The following is a 15,524-nucleotide window of genomic DNA, read 5'->3' as shown; positions in this document are numbered from 1 at the left end:
AAATTAGTCACCAATGAAGCTAATTGTGCTCTTAATTGCTTAATCTGACATAACTGAAGCTAATTATGCTCTTAATTGCTAATGATCTGACATTATTGAAGCTAAACATGCTCTTAATTAGCGCTTAATCTGACATTAATGTAGCTAGTTATTCTCTTAATTGCTTAATGATCTACATTAATGGAGCTAAATATTCTGACCGTCCAGTACCCTTATCGGTGATAATCTCGAGCGACTTTCTTCAAGAGACCTTGTCAGGTTGGAGCAGCAAATCCATGACAGCTTAGGACACATCCGCGCCAAGAAGGCAAGCAAGCGTCCCCCCTCTCTCTGCACCACAGGAGCTGCACAACATGTTAGATATTATATGCCATGCCAAATTCAGTACAGCTTTATATTTGTGACACAATATAAGTAGCGCTCGCTGGCTGCAGACTGTTGAGAAAACGGCTTTGCCTGTTTGTTTGGTTATGGCAGGAGGAGCTACTGCTTGAGCAACTTGGAGAGATCAAAGAAAAGGTATTTCACATCTCATGATGCGACTTCGTGTATGACTGCAATTCGAGAATCCCTTATGCTCAATCGAAAAGACCCAAAAACAATTAACTTCACTGATGGAAGGGGGATTCTTTAAATATGCCAGGTCCCCTGCATGTGGACTTCACTATGCTTACTAGATTTGTTTCATTTTGCTGCTACAGTTAGGGTTCCCTCAAGATGCTTAGTATAAAATTAACAAGCACAGGTTTAGGCTTCTGTATTGTCTTTTATATGCTCCATCGTGTATTCAAACAGTGGTTACTCAAAACTAGAAAGACATGGCAGGTTGCTGTTTTCTTGTTTTCACGAGCTAATGGAGAAGGGGTACTAATTATTTATGTTTTTGTGGGACAGATAGCAGCAATGCGGAGAGAAGTGAATGCGAGTTCCAATGTGCTGGAGAAGGTGGTGGAACTTGCGTCTTGTGAGCTAACTGGCACGGGGCATGATAGCCATCCATACACCATAGCCCCTCAAATAGATGCATCTCTGCCTGCACAGCGGTAAATTCACTTTATGTGGTTTTTCCTTCATATACACAAGAAGTTTTGGACAAATTCTCACAATAATTCCCACATTGTGACTTACCTCAACATGATGAGCTTCTGGGAGGGAGGCACTGCATACCTAGCTAGGTACGATTGGAGGGCCCGGTGGTCCTCTGCCCCAAATCGTACCTAGCTAGGTATGCGGTGCCTCTCGAGCAAAAGCTCATGACGTCATGCATCGTATTAAAAACACTGAAAAGGACTCCATTTTCCTACATGAGAAAATTTCTAAATCTTCTTGTGCATGTGCCACTAGTAGCCTTGTTTTTTGTTCCCCTCTGATCTTGACATGACATGCTAATTTGCTTAGGGTCTCGGATGCATTATGGGCCGAGATGAGCAATCTTCAAGCAGCTGATGAGGCCGTGGCCAAGCGCTGGAGAATGACAGAAGACCTTAACAAGTCACCAGCATGCTGTGATGAATATAACTGGAGCGGAGAACAACAGTAGTGACAATAATATATGTTACATCCCTTCTGTTGTTTACATGTTATTATATTGGAAGAGTGTGTTTCAACTAAAAGCTATCACAATTAGCTACATAATATGAAGTCTTGCCTCAACACCAATTTATGACGGGCGGGCGGGCGGGCGGAGTAATGATCCACAACATTCAACCACCATACAAACCACGAGGGCTGATCCCCCATGGGCCTCTTTTTGTCCCTAGAAACTAAACCCGGCCTAAAAGTAAACATGGATCGGCCGGTAGTCCATGTTTACTTCTAACGAGTCAACACCCATCCTACGGACAAAGAAGGGCCTTAGAACACACAAACTCTCTCTCTCTCTCTCTCTCTCTCTCTCTCTCTCTCTCTCTAGGGCTTTGACTGTGCGCATTTTGTGAGGATGTAAAAGCGAAGAGCGCCTACCACGTGTCAAATGTATAAAGCTCCCTACTTTTAGGGCGTTCAACGTTCTTTGCTATATAGTTAGATAGCAAGGTAAAATGGTTGAGATAGTCCATAGTTACCTATTTCTTCGAAGACTTGAAATTTTTATTTGGCAACCCAAGAGCTTACAATAGTAGCTTTAGCTTGTAAAACTTGTTAAAATTGCCATTAATGTGATAGTCTTGAAAGGGTTACTACGAACATTTGATTTTATTTATCTCTTGTTTTCAGTTCTCACTGATGAAATGGGTGTTAGCAAGTTTCTTGAAGACACAACACATGCTTCCAAATCATGTGGAGAAAGAATATGCTCACAAATTGTCTAGGTTTACAGTGTGGACACATATATTTGGGTGCAATAAGACATAGTGATAGTGGGCGTGTATATGTAGTTGCAAGCCTTGGAAAATGACAGAAGGCCTTGACAAGTCACCACGATGTCCACTAGGAAATATGTAAGATAGCACATGCGAACAAAATAAGAGATTTATTATTAGGTACATTTACAAACAAATGTACTCACATAAAGGGTTTTTTAATTGAGAAAGTTGAAATTTTCATACGTAAGGGTTAGTTTTTTTACAAAAATGCACACATAAGGGGCACATACAATACTTCAAAATATACGGGTAAAGGATTATTTAAATACCTTTTGTTTGCACGTGTTATACATGCAATTTTTACGGAGTGGACTCCTCGAGATAAGTCACGGTCAGCATGCTGTGATGAGTGTAACCGGAGCGGAGAACAACAATAGTAAAAGTGATAATAATTTATGTTCGATCCCTTCTGTTGCTTACATGTTATTATATTGGAGCAATGTGCTTCAACGAAAAGCTATCATAATTAGCTACATAATATGAATCTTGCCTCTACACCAATTATATAGTAACACCTCCAGTAATGAGCGGGCGGGCAGGCTGGCTTGCTGGTGGAATAGGGAGTAATGATCCAACCACCACACAAACCCCAAGGGTTGATCCCCCTTGGGCCTCTTTTTTTTCCTAGAAACTAATCTCGTCCTAAAAGTAAATATGACCCGGCCGGTAGTCCATGTTTACTTCTAGCGAGTTCAACACCCGTCCCTACATACAGAAAAGGGTCTTAGAACTCTCTCTCTCTCTCTCTCTCTCTCTCTCTCTCTAGGCCAAAGGCTCTGGTTGCGCGCGTTTTGTGAGGCTCTAGGAGCGAAGAGCGCCTACCACGTGTCAAATGTATAAAGCTCCCTACTTTCAGGGCATTCAACGTTCTTTACTAAGTTAGATATTAAGATAAAAAAGGTTGAGACACTCCATGGTTACCTATTTGTTAGAAGGCTCTTGAAATTTTTATTCAGCAACCAAAGAGCTTAGAATAGTAGATTTGGCTTGTAAGCTATTAATATTGCCATTAATGTGGCAAACTTCAAAAGGTTACTATGTCTGTCTAATTTTGTAACCTTGTCAAATTAGAGGGTATCTCATGAGATACCCTCCAAAAACTAAAGTAAAAGGAAAGTGGAGTGACATGGAGAGAGAGAGAGAGAGAGAGAGAGAGAGAGAGAGAGAGGGAGGCCGCATGTCACCAGGTCCTTAAGAGGCAACGATTTTTTTTTTGTAGGTATCGCACAGGCGAGGAGTTTTGTCTCGTGCAATTGAGCCACTGGTGGACGCGGCGTGTGTGTATGTGTGTCGCAATCGAGCGACGAGATCTGCATGCAAGGCTCAGGGTAGGGGACTACATGCGATTGCAGAGGGAGTTAGGGGGAAGCAGAGGCGAGGATGAAATTAGAAGGCAAGCAGGTGTTGGGCGGGGGGGTGTGAGTGTGTACAGGGATAGAAGGTCCAACATGTTTGTGTCGACACCCGTGCCATGGCAGCATGCCGAGAAAGAGAAATGGGGAGCAAGCTCTGTAGGAAGTTTCTCAATGCGTAACAGACACATCATCTCGTGGCGCTTTCGGCTCTGTCTCTCTCTCTCTCTCTGTTTGTGTGTGTGTGTGTGTGTGTGTGTGTGTGTTTCTATGACACACACATAGTACTGTTGGTGAGAGGAGAGGGATATGTATATGGGTTGTGGCAAGTGCGAAGAGCATCAATGGATGCATTAATAGAGAGGGAGGTAGAGATCCAGAAGCAAAGAGAGAGAATCACTTTGCAAGGGAGGCCAACCGGTCTCTCTCTCTCTCTCTCTCTCGCATACATGCTTGGATTGCTCGTTTTTCTACTGCCCATATCCACTCGCTGGCCGCACATATTTCCTGTCTTGAGTGTTGTCCATGTCTCTCTCTTGCACATATTTGCTGTGTGTTGAGCTAGGTGGGAGGGGATGGTGGGAGCAAGCTTGCGCAGAGGAAGACAGCGAGCGAAGGTCAATGGGGGGAGTAGCCAGGGTAAGGATGACTGCACCGTAGGAACAAAGGCAAATAGGCAAGGCTTCACTTTGACGTAACTGGGAAAATGAATCTCACAAACTAATTAATTAATGGAAGCAAAATAGACCCACTATGAACATATTCTAACAATGTTACTATGGACATTTGATTTTATCTTTCTCCTACTTTAAGTTCTCACTAATGAAATGGGTGTTAGCAAGTTTCTTGAAGACACAACACATGCTTCCAAATCATGTGGATAAATAGCATGCTAGCAAATTGTCTAGGTCTATAGTGTCGACACACATATTTGGGTGCAAGAAGACATAGTGATTCTGGGAATGTATATGTGGATGCAAGAAGACATAGACACAGCGACATGGCATATAGCTGAATGTAAGGACATGGGTCCTATGGGCAAGGTCACTAGCATGGCCGGACAATGTGTACGTTAGGGGGAGGCTATAAGATAGCACGATTGGGTGGAGAGTAGCACACACATTACCACCGTCGTTTCATTGGTATCCGAACTATTTTTGAGAAGAGGCTAAAAGTGGCTTGGCATGTGCATGCGACGCCTTGCTTCTCCCCCACGTTCCGCAGACAGCGACGTCTCCGTTGTGTAGCAAAAAGAAGACAAGACACAGTTTCCTATGCCTGGAGAGATCGCGAGGCGACCCGTCCACTGTTAAGTATGGAGCTTGATTTACCCTTGTAATTTTCTGTGGTAAAAGTGCACATTTGTAAGGCCCCCATTATGAGGAGAAGCCATCGTGCGTGAAGGAAAATCACTCACCGGAAACCAAAATTTTCACGGACAAGAATCAGGGGCAACTTTAAAGGCCTCGGGGACGGAGGCCCTCGAGACTTTTTTGTTCGCCGGAATATTCTTTTTCGCCGGAATATTATGGCCGGACGGCGGCCGAAAAGTGGTCGGAAAACAACCGGTCGGTTGGCCGGTGGCTGGTAGTCAATGGCCGATGGCCGGTGGTCGGAAGTCAATGGCCGGTGGCCAGTGGTTGGAAGTCAATGGCCGGTGGCCGAATTCAAAAGCGGACTTGTCTTCTCAAGGGCGGCCACACATGGGCGGATTGGAGGGTCCGATTTGGACTTATTGGCACAAGGACGGCTACACATGGCTGTCTCTCGTAAGAGAGGGCAACCCTTTTGGCCTATAAAAGGAGGCCATTTCTACACACATTTTATAGTGTGTGAAGTTGATGCAACAAGGTGAGTGTGAGGTGGTGAGAGTGAAGCAAGGCGGGAGCTCCATTAAGGGTATAATCCCTTTGTAAACTACTTCTTGTTTTGAAGTACTAAAGCCATTGAGTGGCTGCTTTCCCGTGGACGTAGCCCACATTGGGTGAACCACGTATATCGTGTGTCCTCTCTCTCTCTCTCTCTCTCTCTCTACTCTATAATCTCGTGTATATAAATCTGTCTCTCTCCATTAAGTAATCTACTCAATTATCTATTTAGCTACGTCTTATTTCCTAACAACTGGTATGAGAGCAAGGTTTGCTCGTAGCTAAATTATCTCAAGGAAAGGATTCCTTGAATTGAGTGGGAGTTATGGCGGAGGAAGGGAAGCTCAAGATTGAGAAGTTCAACGGCAAAAACTACCAACATTGGAAGATGCAGATTGAAGACTATCTCTACCAGAAGGACCTCTATTTGCCACTAGGTATATAATCTATAATCTCGTGTATATAAATCTGTCTCTCTCCATTAAGTAATCTACTCAATTATCTATTTAGCTACGTCTTATTTCCTAACAACTGGTATGAGAGCAAGGTTTGCTCGTAGCTAAATTATCTCAAGGAAAGGATTCCTTGAATTGAGTGGGAGTTATGGCGGAGGAAGGGAAGCTCAAGATTGAGAAGTTCAACGGTAAAAACTACCAACATTGGAAGATGCAGATTGAAGACTATCTCTACCAGAAGGACCTCTATTTGCGGTCTTGCGAAGAAGCCCACAACAATGGCAGATGAAGCATGGATTGTCCTTGATCGAAAGGCACTGGGAACAATCCGGTTAAGCTTGGCGTCAACGGTGGCCTTCAATGTTTCGGAGATGAAGACCACGGAGGACTTGATGAAGTCACTTGACGACTTCTACGAGAAACCATCGGCATCCAATAAGGTATTTCTTATGAAGCGCTTGTTCAATCTAAAGATGGCAGAGAATGGTTCAGTTGCAGAACACCTAAATGACTTTAACACAAACATAAGTCAACTTCGATCAGTGAAAATCAATTTCGATGACGAAGTGCGAGCTCTCCTTATACTATCATCTCTACTGGATAGTTGGGACAGCCTTGTGATGGCTGTAAGTAATTCTATCTCTGACACAAATACTCTTAAGTTTGATGATGTTGTGGGTGTTCTCCTAAGCGAGGAAATGCGAAGGAGAAGCACAGGAGAATCATCAAGTGCTGCACTATCAGTGGAAACAAGAGGAAGGCTTAAGGAGAGGTTCAAAAACCAAAAGGGTCGTGATCGCTCAAGGCGGAGCAAGTCACGCACAAAGTCAGTTATTGAATGTTGGAACTGCGGCAAGAAGGGCCACGTCAAGAAGGATTGCTGGTCCAAGAAGAAGAAGGAGACAGAGTATCAAGACAACAAGCCAACATCGGAGGCCAATGTGGCAGGTAAAGTAGAGCAAGATGCTCTAATTCTCTCATTAGACAATGTGTCTAATTCCTGGATAGTAGATTCCGGGGCTTCATTCCATGCGACACCACACAAGCAACATTTCCAAGACTACACCAAAGGTAATTTTGGGTATGTATACTTGGGAGATGATGAAGCTTGTGAGATTGTCGGCAAAGGTACAGTTTCTGTCAAAACTGCTAACGGAAATGAATGGAAGCTTAAAGATGTTAGGCATGTTCCTTCTCTTCGCAAAAATTTGATCTCTACAGGACAATTGGACGATGAAGGTCACAACATTGCATTCGGAAACAAACGGTGGAAGATCTCAAAGGGATCTTTGGTGGTTTCCAAGGGTGAAAAAGTCGGTACACTTTACTTGTGTACTGTTAGCACACAACCTTCAGCTTGTGCAGCAACTACAGAAGTTGACAGTGTGGTGTGGCACTACCGACTTGGGCATATGAGTGCCAAAGGAATGCAAATCCTTCAAACAAAGAAGCTTCTACCAGGTTTGAAAGAAGTGGACTTAGAGTTCTGTGAAGATTGTGTTTATGGTAAACAAAAGAGAGTAAAATTTCAAAAATCAGGAAATGAAAGAAAAAATAAAAAACTTGAGTTGGTTCATTCTGATGTTTGGGGTCCTGCAAGTACACCATCACTTGGTGGCTCATTGTCCTATGTAACATTCATAGACGATGCGAGTAGAAAAACATGGGTTTATGTCATGAAGAATAAATCCGATGTATTTTCCATATTTCAAAGGTGGAAAGCCTTTGTGGAGAATGAAACAGGTACCAAGGTTAAATGCCTCAGATCCGACAATGGAGGCGAATATTGCAGCCAAGCTTTTGAAAGCTTTTGTGCTAGCAATGGCATTCGGAGGCAAAGGACAACCCCAAGGACACCTCAACAAAATGGGATTTCAGAAAGGATGAACAGAACAATCATGGAACGAGCACGAAGCATACGGCTAGATGCAGGCCTACCGCTTGAGCTTTGGGCGAAAGCTGTAAGTACGTCTGTGTACTTAATCAATCGGTCACCCTCAACGGCATTGGATGGGGGAGTTCCAGAAGAGGCATGGACAGGTAAACCGGTGAATTATGCATTTCTCAAAGTGTTTGGGTGTGAGGCTTTCATGCACATAGATAGAAGCCTAAGATCAAAGTTACATGCAAAGTCCAAAAAGTGTTTCTTCATTGGCTATGGAGAAGGAGACTTTGGGTATCGCCTATGGAATCCTAAAGATGGTAAAATCTTAAGGAGTAGGGATGTAATTTTTAACGAACAAAATATGTACAAGGATTACTTGGAAAGAAAACAAACAAAAGAAACAGGTGATGAGTACATGGAGCTTGAGGACGGTGAAGACTCAAGGACTGCAAACGGTGACAATGTGCAACAACGTCAACCAAATGAGGAGCTTCAGCCTATTCCCCGAAGATCTACAAGAGCAAGTAGACCTCCAGAAAGGTTTGTTCCTTCCTTCAACCATCTCTTGATCTCATATTCTGGAGAGCCGGAATCATATGAAGGAGCTATGCAACATGAATTCAAAGAAGAATGGGCGAAGAGCATGCAAGTGGAGATGGACTCACTACATCACAACCAAACATGGGAGTTGGTTGAGTTGCCTAAAGGTAAGCGGACACTTCAAAACAATGGGTGTACAAGCTAAAGGAAGAAGAAGGTGGGAAGAAAAGGTACAAGTCTAGGCTTGTGGTAAAAGGTTTTTCTCAAAAGAAAGGTATTGACTTCAATGAAATATTTTCTCCTGTTGTAAAAATGAACTCAATTAGGCTTGTCTTAAGCCTTGTGGCTGCTCATGATCTAAATCTCGAGAAAATGGATGTAAATACGGCATTCCCTCACGGTGACTTAGAGGAGGAAATCTACATGCTTCAACCAAAGGGGTATGAAGTAAAAGGTAAGGAGAAAATGGTTTGCAGATTAAAGAAGAGCTTGTATGGTTTAAAGCAAGCATCAAGACAATGGTACTTGAAGTTTGATCGATGGATGTTGGATCATGGATTCACAAGATGCAACTCGGATCACTGCGTCTACACGGAGAATTTGGGAGATGGGAAATTCATCATCCTAATGTTGTATGTTGATGAAATGTTGATTGCAAGTGCTAACATGCAGGACATCAAAGACCTAAAAGAGGAGTTGTCCAAATCTTTTTCAATGAAAGATTTAGGTGCTGCAAAGAGGATACTTGGTATGAAAATATCAAGGGACAGGACGAAGAAGACAATAAAGCTATCTCAAGAAGATTACATCAAGAAGGTACTAGAAAGGTTTGCAATGCAAAATGCAAAACCAATTTCTACACCTTTGGCTAGTCATTTTAAACTAACGAAGGATATGTGTCCAAAGACACAAGAGGAAATAGCCTATATGTCTAAAGTTCCATATGCTGCAGCGGTAGGTTCTCTAATGTATGCTATGGTCTGTACAAGGCCAGACATTGGACATGAAGTGGGAGTTGTGAGTAGGTTCATGGACAACCCAGGTAAAGAGCATTGGCAAGCTGTGAAGTGGATACTTAGGTATCTAAAAGGGACAACAACAAATGCTTTGTATTTTGGAAGAACTGATATTTTTCTAGAAGGGTATGCTGATGCAGATATGGCAGGTGACAAAGATACTCGAAGGAGCACTACTGGCTATGTGTTCACGGTTGGAGGCACAACAGTAAGCTGGGCTTCAAAGCTGCAGAAAGTGGTTTCACTTTCTACCACGGAAGCAGAGTATGTAGCAATGACGGAGGCAAGCAAAGAAATTCTGTGGCTTCACAGATTCTTAGAAGAGCTTGGATTCAAACAAGACAATTGTGTTTTGTACAGTGATAGCCAAAGCGCTATCCATCTTGCGAAGAACTCAGCCTTTCATTCAAGGACAAAGCACATTGAGGTGAGATATCACTTCATACGCACTCTTTTGGAAGAGGGAAAACTAAAGCTAGGAAAGGTGCATACAAGTGAAAATCCTGCAGACATGTTTACAAAGGTGGTCAACAAGGAGAAGTTGAGCTTTTGCTCATCTTCAATCGGCATTCAAGGATAAGAAGCCAGAATGGAAAGTAGTCACAGGTTTGGTTTGGAGATCAGTCTCCAAGTGGGAGATTGTTAAGTATGGAGCCTGATTCACCTTGTAATTTTCTGTGGTAAAAGCGCACATTTGTAAGGCCCCCATTATGAGGAGAAGCCATCGTGCGTGAAGGAAAATCACTCACCGGAAACCAAAATTTTCACGGACAAGAATCAGGGGCAACTTTAAAGGCCTCGGGGGCGGAGGCCCCCTAGACATTTTTTTTCGCCGGAATATTCTTTTTCGCCGAAATATTATGGCCAGACGGCGGTCGGAAAACAACCGGTCGGTTGGCCGGTGGTCGGAAGTCAATGGCCGGTGGCCGGTGGCCGAATTCAATGGCCGGTGGCCGAATTTAAAAGCGGACTTGTCTTCTCAAGGGCGGCCACACATGGCGGATTGGAGGGTCCGATTTGGACTTATTCGCACAAGGGCGGCTACACATGGCTGTCTCTCATAAGAGAGGGCAGCCCTTTTGGCCTATAAAAGGAGGCCATTTCTACACACATTTTATAGTGTGTGAAGTTGATGCAACAAGGTGAGTGTGAGGTGGTGAGAGTGAAGCAAGGCGGAGCTCCATTAAGGGTATAATCCCTTTGTAAACTACTTGTTGTTTTGAAGTACTAAAGCCATTGAGTGGCTGCTTTCCCGTGGACGTAGCCCACATTGGGTGAACCACGTATATCGTGTGTACTCTCTCTCTACTCTATAATCTCGTGTATATAAATCCGTCTCTCTCCATTAAGTAATCTACTCAATTATCTATTTAGCACATGGCTGTCTCTCATAAGAGAGGGCAGCCCTTTTGGCCTATAAAAGGAGGCCATTTCTACACACATTTTATAGTGTGTGAAGTTGATGCAACAAGGTGAGTGTGAGGTGGTGAGAGTGAAGCAAGGCGGGAGCTCCATTAAGGGTATAATCCCTTTGTAAACTACTTCTTGTTTTGAAGTACTAAAGCCATTGAGTGGCTGCTTTCCCGTGGACGTAGCCAACATTGGGTGAACCACGTATATCGTGTGTACTCTCTCTCTCTCTCTCTACTCTATAATCTCGTGTATATAAATCCGTCTCTCTCCATTAAGTAATCTACTCAATTATCTATTTAGCTACGTCTTATTTCCTAACATCCACGCCCTCCACAGCGGGCGACCAAGGCAAACTCGACTGACAACTCGACGGCACCGAGGCTCCGAAGGCTTCCATTGGCATCGTTGGTTGTGCATGTAGGAAGGCCCGCTTAACCCTTGCATGAAGGAGGGTTGAACCCACCCCATGAGGGTAAGAGGCCAATACTTTACCATCAAGCTATTGGCCCTTGTTGTACACAACAAGGAAAGATAGTCTACTTGTGTTGAAAGGAAAACTAAAAAAAAAGGGAAAGCTTCAAACTTCAAGGAAGTAGCTTTACTCTTCCTTTTCACTTCTTGAAGAAAGGCAAGTTTTCCTCCAAAAATCATTTTTTCATCAAGGAGGTAGCTTCAAACTGAAGAAAAGCCTTCACAAAAACGACGAGTTTTTGTGAAGAATCATCAACGGTGTTCTTACAAGGAACGACAAGTGAAGCGCTCAACTTCCCACAAGGCGAGGTTCACATGCAACGCAAATTGCGAAGCATACAAAACACAAAGACTTCAATTTCTCAAGGTACAAGTTGTCGTTTCTTTTTCTCTCTTTGCATTAGTGTGTGTTTACCATGGCCAGTGAGGATATCCCACCTACACACACGTTTGATTTTGAGCACGTAGATCAAAATCAAGGCACCATGGGTGCTGCTGATACTAATATGCATGATGATGATGATCTAGGAGATCATGGGCTTGTAGATATGGCTTCTTTCAAGACTTTGAACATCGCCAAAGTGTACTTGAAAGAAACCTCTCTGCACTCAATGCAAATGTTACCAATCTTACAGAGTTACTTGTGAAATTTATGAATTCAGAGACAACTCAAGGAGCCACAAGTGGCACGGTTCAAGGGAACCAAGCTCGCACGACTCAAGGAGTCAAGAGACAAGTGCTGAAAAAGATGTAGAAGGTAGCAATGCATTATTTAAGAGTATCACCATTCCTGAGTTTCACGTGGAAGAGCGTGATCGCAACAAGGATGCGGTCAATACGTTCTTACACAAATGGAGTGATATTCATAGATTGAGACACACCCCAGATATAAAGACGGCTATGGAAACAAGTCTATCTCTTAAAGACAAGTCCTATAAGTGGTGGATGACATTTCCATTAGATGCTCGTCCTCCGTCTTGGGTTGTGTTTCAAGCTTCTTTCTCCAAAGAGTTTTTGGACTCCAATGAAGAAGATAAGAATTGGTTAGCATGGGATGCATGTCGCATGTTTGGTCTCTCTCTCACACAATACCTTTCAAAGTATCGGGAAATCATATTAAAACTAAAAGGTCTAGATGAATTCCAAAAGATATGGGGTTTTAATAGGGGTCTTGACAAAGACTATCGTCTTCATGTCAAGACCCAACATCCAAAAACTTTGGAAGAAGCCATTAGTCATGCACAAGGATATGATGATGACCAAGAGAGGAAAGGAAATGTTCCCTACTCTAAGAATACTTTTGCTAAGAGAAATGTGGCTAAGAGCCAATGGCGAGGTAGATCTCCCACACGTTCCAAGAGGAACAAGAGACAATCTACCTCTCCACGCCCACAAGAGGCTAAGAAGCCTAAAGCAATCACGAGATACTCCGCGTGGGTCTCTCAGCACTGCTAATTTTGAGCGTGCAAAGAAACACAATTTGTGTTTTAGATGTCTTTCGGACCAACATAACAAGAAAGATTGTCCTCTTTTGCAAGCAAAGAAAAGGCCATGCACACAGTGCAACGCCTCACATTAGATTCATCTCCTTGTGTGCCTGCTTCAATGTGGCAGTCCACCTTTGGCCCCCATGATTTGATTCGCATGCATGGCGCTATTAACAGACAACGTGTTCGTATTTTAGTGGATGATGGTGTAACTAATAACTTCTTGAACTATAAGCTAGTCAAGAAATTGAAGCTTACACAAACTCCCTGCTCTCACAAGTACGTGGTGGAGTAGATGTCTGGGAATGATAAAGAAGTATGGGACATGGTAGTTCAAGGGGTTGAGATTATTGTTCAAGATCATACGATGACCCTTGACTTCCAAGTTATGAACATGGACCGTGTTGATGTAGTTTTAGGACGGGAGTGGCTGCATGGTTTAGAAAACACATTGCACACTAGTTATGAACACAACTCCTTATCTTTTATGGCCAATCGTAAACATGTGCTTTTGCTTGGTGAGAAAAATATACCATCTTCACCTCTTATATGTATAGCCGAGCTTTCTATTTTGCAGAAAGAAAATTTAATAGATGAAGTCTTTTTGTGTTACTGCTTGTCTCCAAATCTTGTGAATTCTCAAGAGCAAAGTGCGGTGAATTCTAGTAATGGTATGCAAAGTGCAATGAATTTTACTGATAAGCAAAGTGTTAACAAATCTATCATGCAAAGAGCTCTCAATTTTAATTCTATAGAGAAACGTGCAACTGTTGTAAAACAAACATTACAAGAATTACTAGATTCTCCATCCCAGCATAACTCTAGTTTACTTTTTCCTTTTGCACGACAAAAGAGGACTCACTTACTCATGGAGTATAGTGATGTGTTCTCAAGTGATTTACCACCGGGTTTACCCCGTACATGTGATGTGCAGCATGGCATAGATGTCTTGTCAGGCACTAAACCGGTGACTAAACCACCTTATCGTATGAGTACTAAAGAAGCCAAGGAGGTTGAGAGTCAGTTGGTTGACTACCTAGCTCATGGTTTCATTAGACCTAGCAATTCGCCGTGGGCATCACGAGTTCTATTGGTAAAAAAGAAAGATGGTGTACTATGCGCATGTACATAGATTATCGCGGATTAAATGCGATAACCATCAAGAACAAGTATCCTCTGCCGCGAGTGGATGAGTTATTTGATCAACTCCACGGGGCAAGATACTATACAAAGATAGATCTTTGTTCAGGATACCACCAAGTACGTATTCTACTGCAAGATATCTCCAAAACTGCCTTTAGAACACGGTTCGGGCATTTTGAATTTTTGGTTATGCCTTTTGGTCTAACCAATGCTCCAGCTACATTTATGACACTCATGGATAGTGTCTTACGTCCCTATCTTGGAAACTTTGTTGTTGTTTTCTTTGATGATATTCTCATTTATAGTAAGATTGAAGATGAACACATAGAACACTTACGATTAGTGTTTGAAGAGCTACGAGCTCACGCGTTGTATGCTAAGCAAAGCAAGTGCGATTTCTTTAAAACAGAGATACATTAACTCGGTCATGTGATCTCTTATTCTGGCAACAAGATGGACACTGACAAGGTCGCTGCCATTCTTCGATGACCACATCCCAACACGATTGAGGAGCTTCAAATATTTTTAGGCGTGGATAGATTTTATAGACAGTATATCCGTGACTATGCCAAAATCATTGTTCCTATGATGGATCAAATTAAAGAAAAAGGTAAGACCTTTTCTTCGGAAGAAGCCCAAAAACACAGTTTCGAACAGCTGAAGGTAGCTATAGCCACTGCTCCGATCGTAGCAATCGTTGACCCACTTAAGCCGTTTGTGGTAGAGACTGATGCTAGTGATAAAGCCATTGGTGCGGTACTTCTCCAGGAGGGAAGACCTATAGCCTTTGAAAGTAAAAAGTTAGATAGAGCTCAACAGAATTATTCTGTCTATGACAGATAGCTCTATGCCATAATTCACGCTTTACGAAAGTGGAGACACTATTTATATGGTGCCGAGTTTGAAGTAGTTTTTGACCATGAGAGTATCAAATGGTTTACTACTCAAACAGACTTGAAGGGCCATAAATCTAGATGGGCAGAAATCCTTCAAGATTATGATTGTAAGCTACGATATCGCAAGGGGCGATATAATGTAGTAGCGGATGCACTAAGTCGGATGCCTCAAATTAATTCACTTGCTTTCACGGAACTAAAGAGTGGATTTTTGGGGTCATTACGTGGCAAGTGTGCACAAGATCACTCATATGCTAAAGTATGGAGTGCAGTTTTAAAAAGGGATCCCTCACACTCACATGTCTCTGAACAGCTAGATCAACATGTCTCTGCACACGCAAATAGAAACTCCAACACACAGAGCTCCACCCCTACTCAGGAAGAGCTTAAGTGATGGAAGAAATTTTCCATTGATGATGGCTACTTACTCCACAAAGGTAGAGTATATGTGCCAAAGGACTCAGACACTAGGTGACAAATCTTATTTGAGTGCATGATAGTCCAAGTGCTGGTCATCCAGGTATCCGTAAGACGTATTCCTTAGTTCGACGACAATTTTATTGGCCGGGCTTACATCATGATGTTAAAGAGTACGTACTAAACTACCAACAGTGCCAAGTTAATAAGGCAGAGCG

The 15,524-nt window shown here is 42.8% G+C and overlaps 1 protein-coding gene across 2 annotated transcripts in view; it reads left to right on the top strand.

The window, feature by feature from the left end:
- LOC147428033 (truncated transcription factor CAULIFLOWER D-like) overlaps positions 1-1,613 on the top strand; it is a 16,647-nt gene extending 15,034 nt beyond the window's left edge. Inside the window, exons 5-8 of one of the 2 annotated variants that reach the window (XM_086497611.1) lie at positions 208-307; positions 478-519; positions 895-1,043; positions 1,399-1,613. In XM_086497611.1, the coding sequence (XP_086353737.1) occupies positions 208-307; positions 478-519; positions 895-1,043; positions 1,399-1,540 (433 nt within the window). In that variant the 3' untranslated portion in view covers positions 1,541-1,613. Of the gene's footprint in view, positions 1-207; positions 356-477; positions 520-894; positions 1,044-1,398 lie in introns of both variants that reach the window. The other variant, XM_086497609.1, reaches the window with a different exon arrangement.
- Positions 1,614-15,524: the final 13,911 nt, after the last annotated feature.

The sequence above is a fragment of the Adiantum capillus-veneris genome, chromosome 23 (assembly GCF_014529385.1).
Source record: "Adiantum capillus-veneris isolate H3 chromosome 23, ASM1452938v2, whole genome shotgun sequence".
Lineage (NCBI taxonomy): Eukaryota > Viridiplantae > Streptophyta > Polypodiopsida > Polypodiales > Pteridaceae > Adiantum > Adiantum capillus-veneris.
This window is presented reverse-complemented; position numbering and strand designations above follow the sequence as displayed.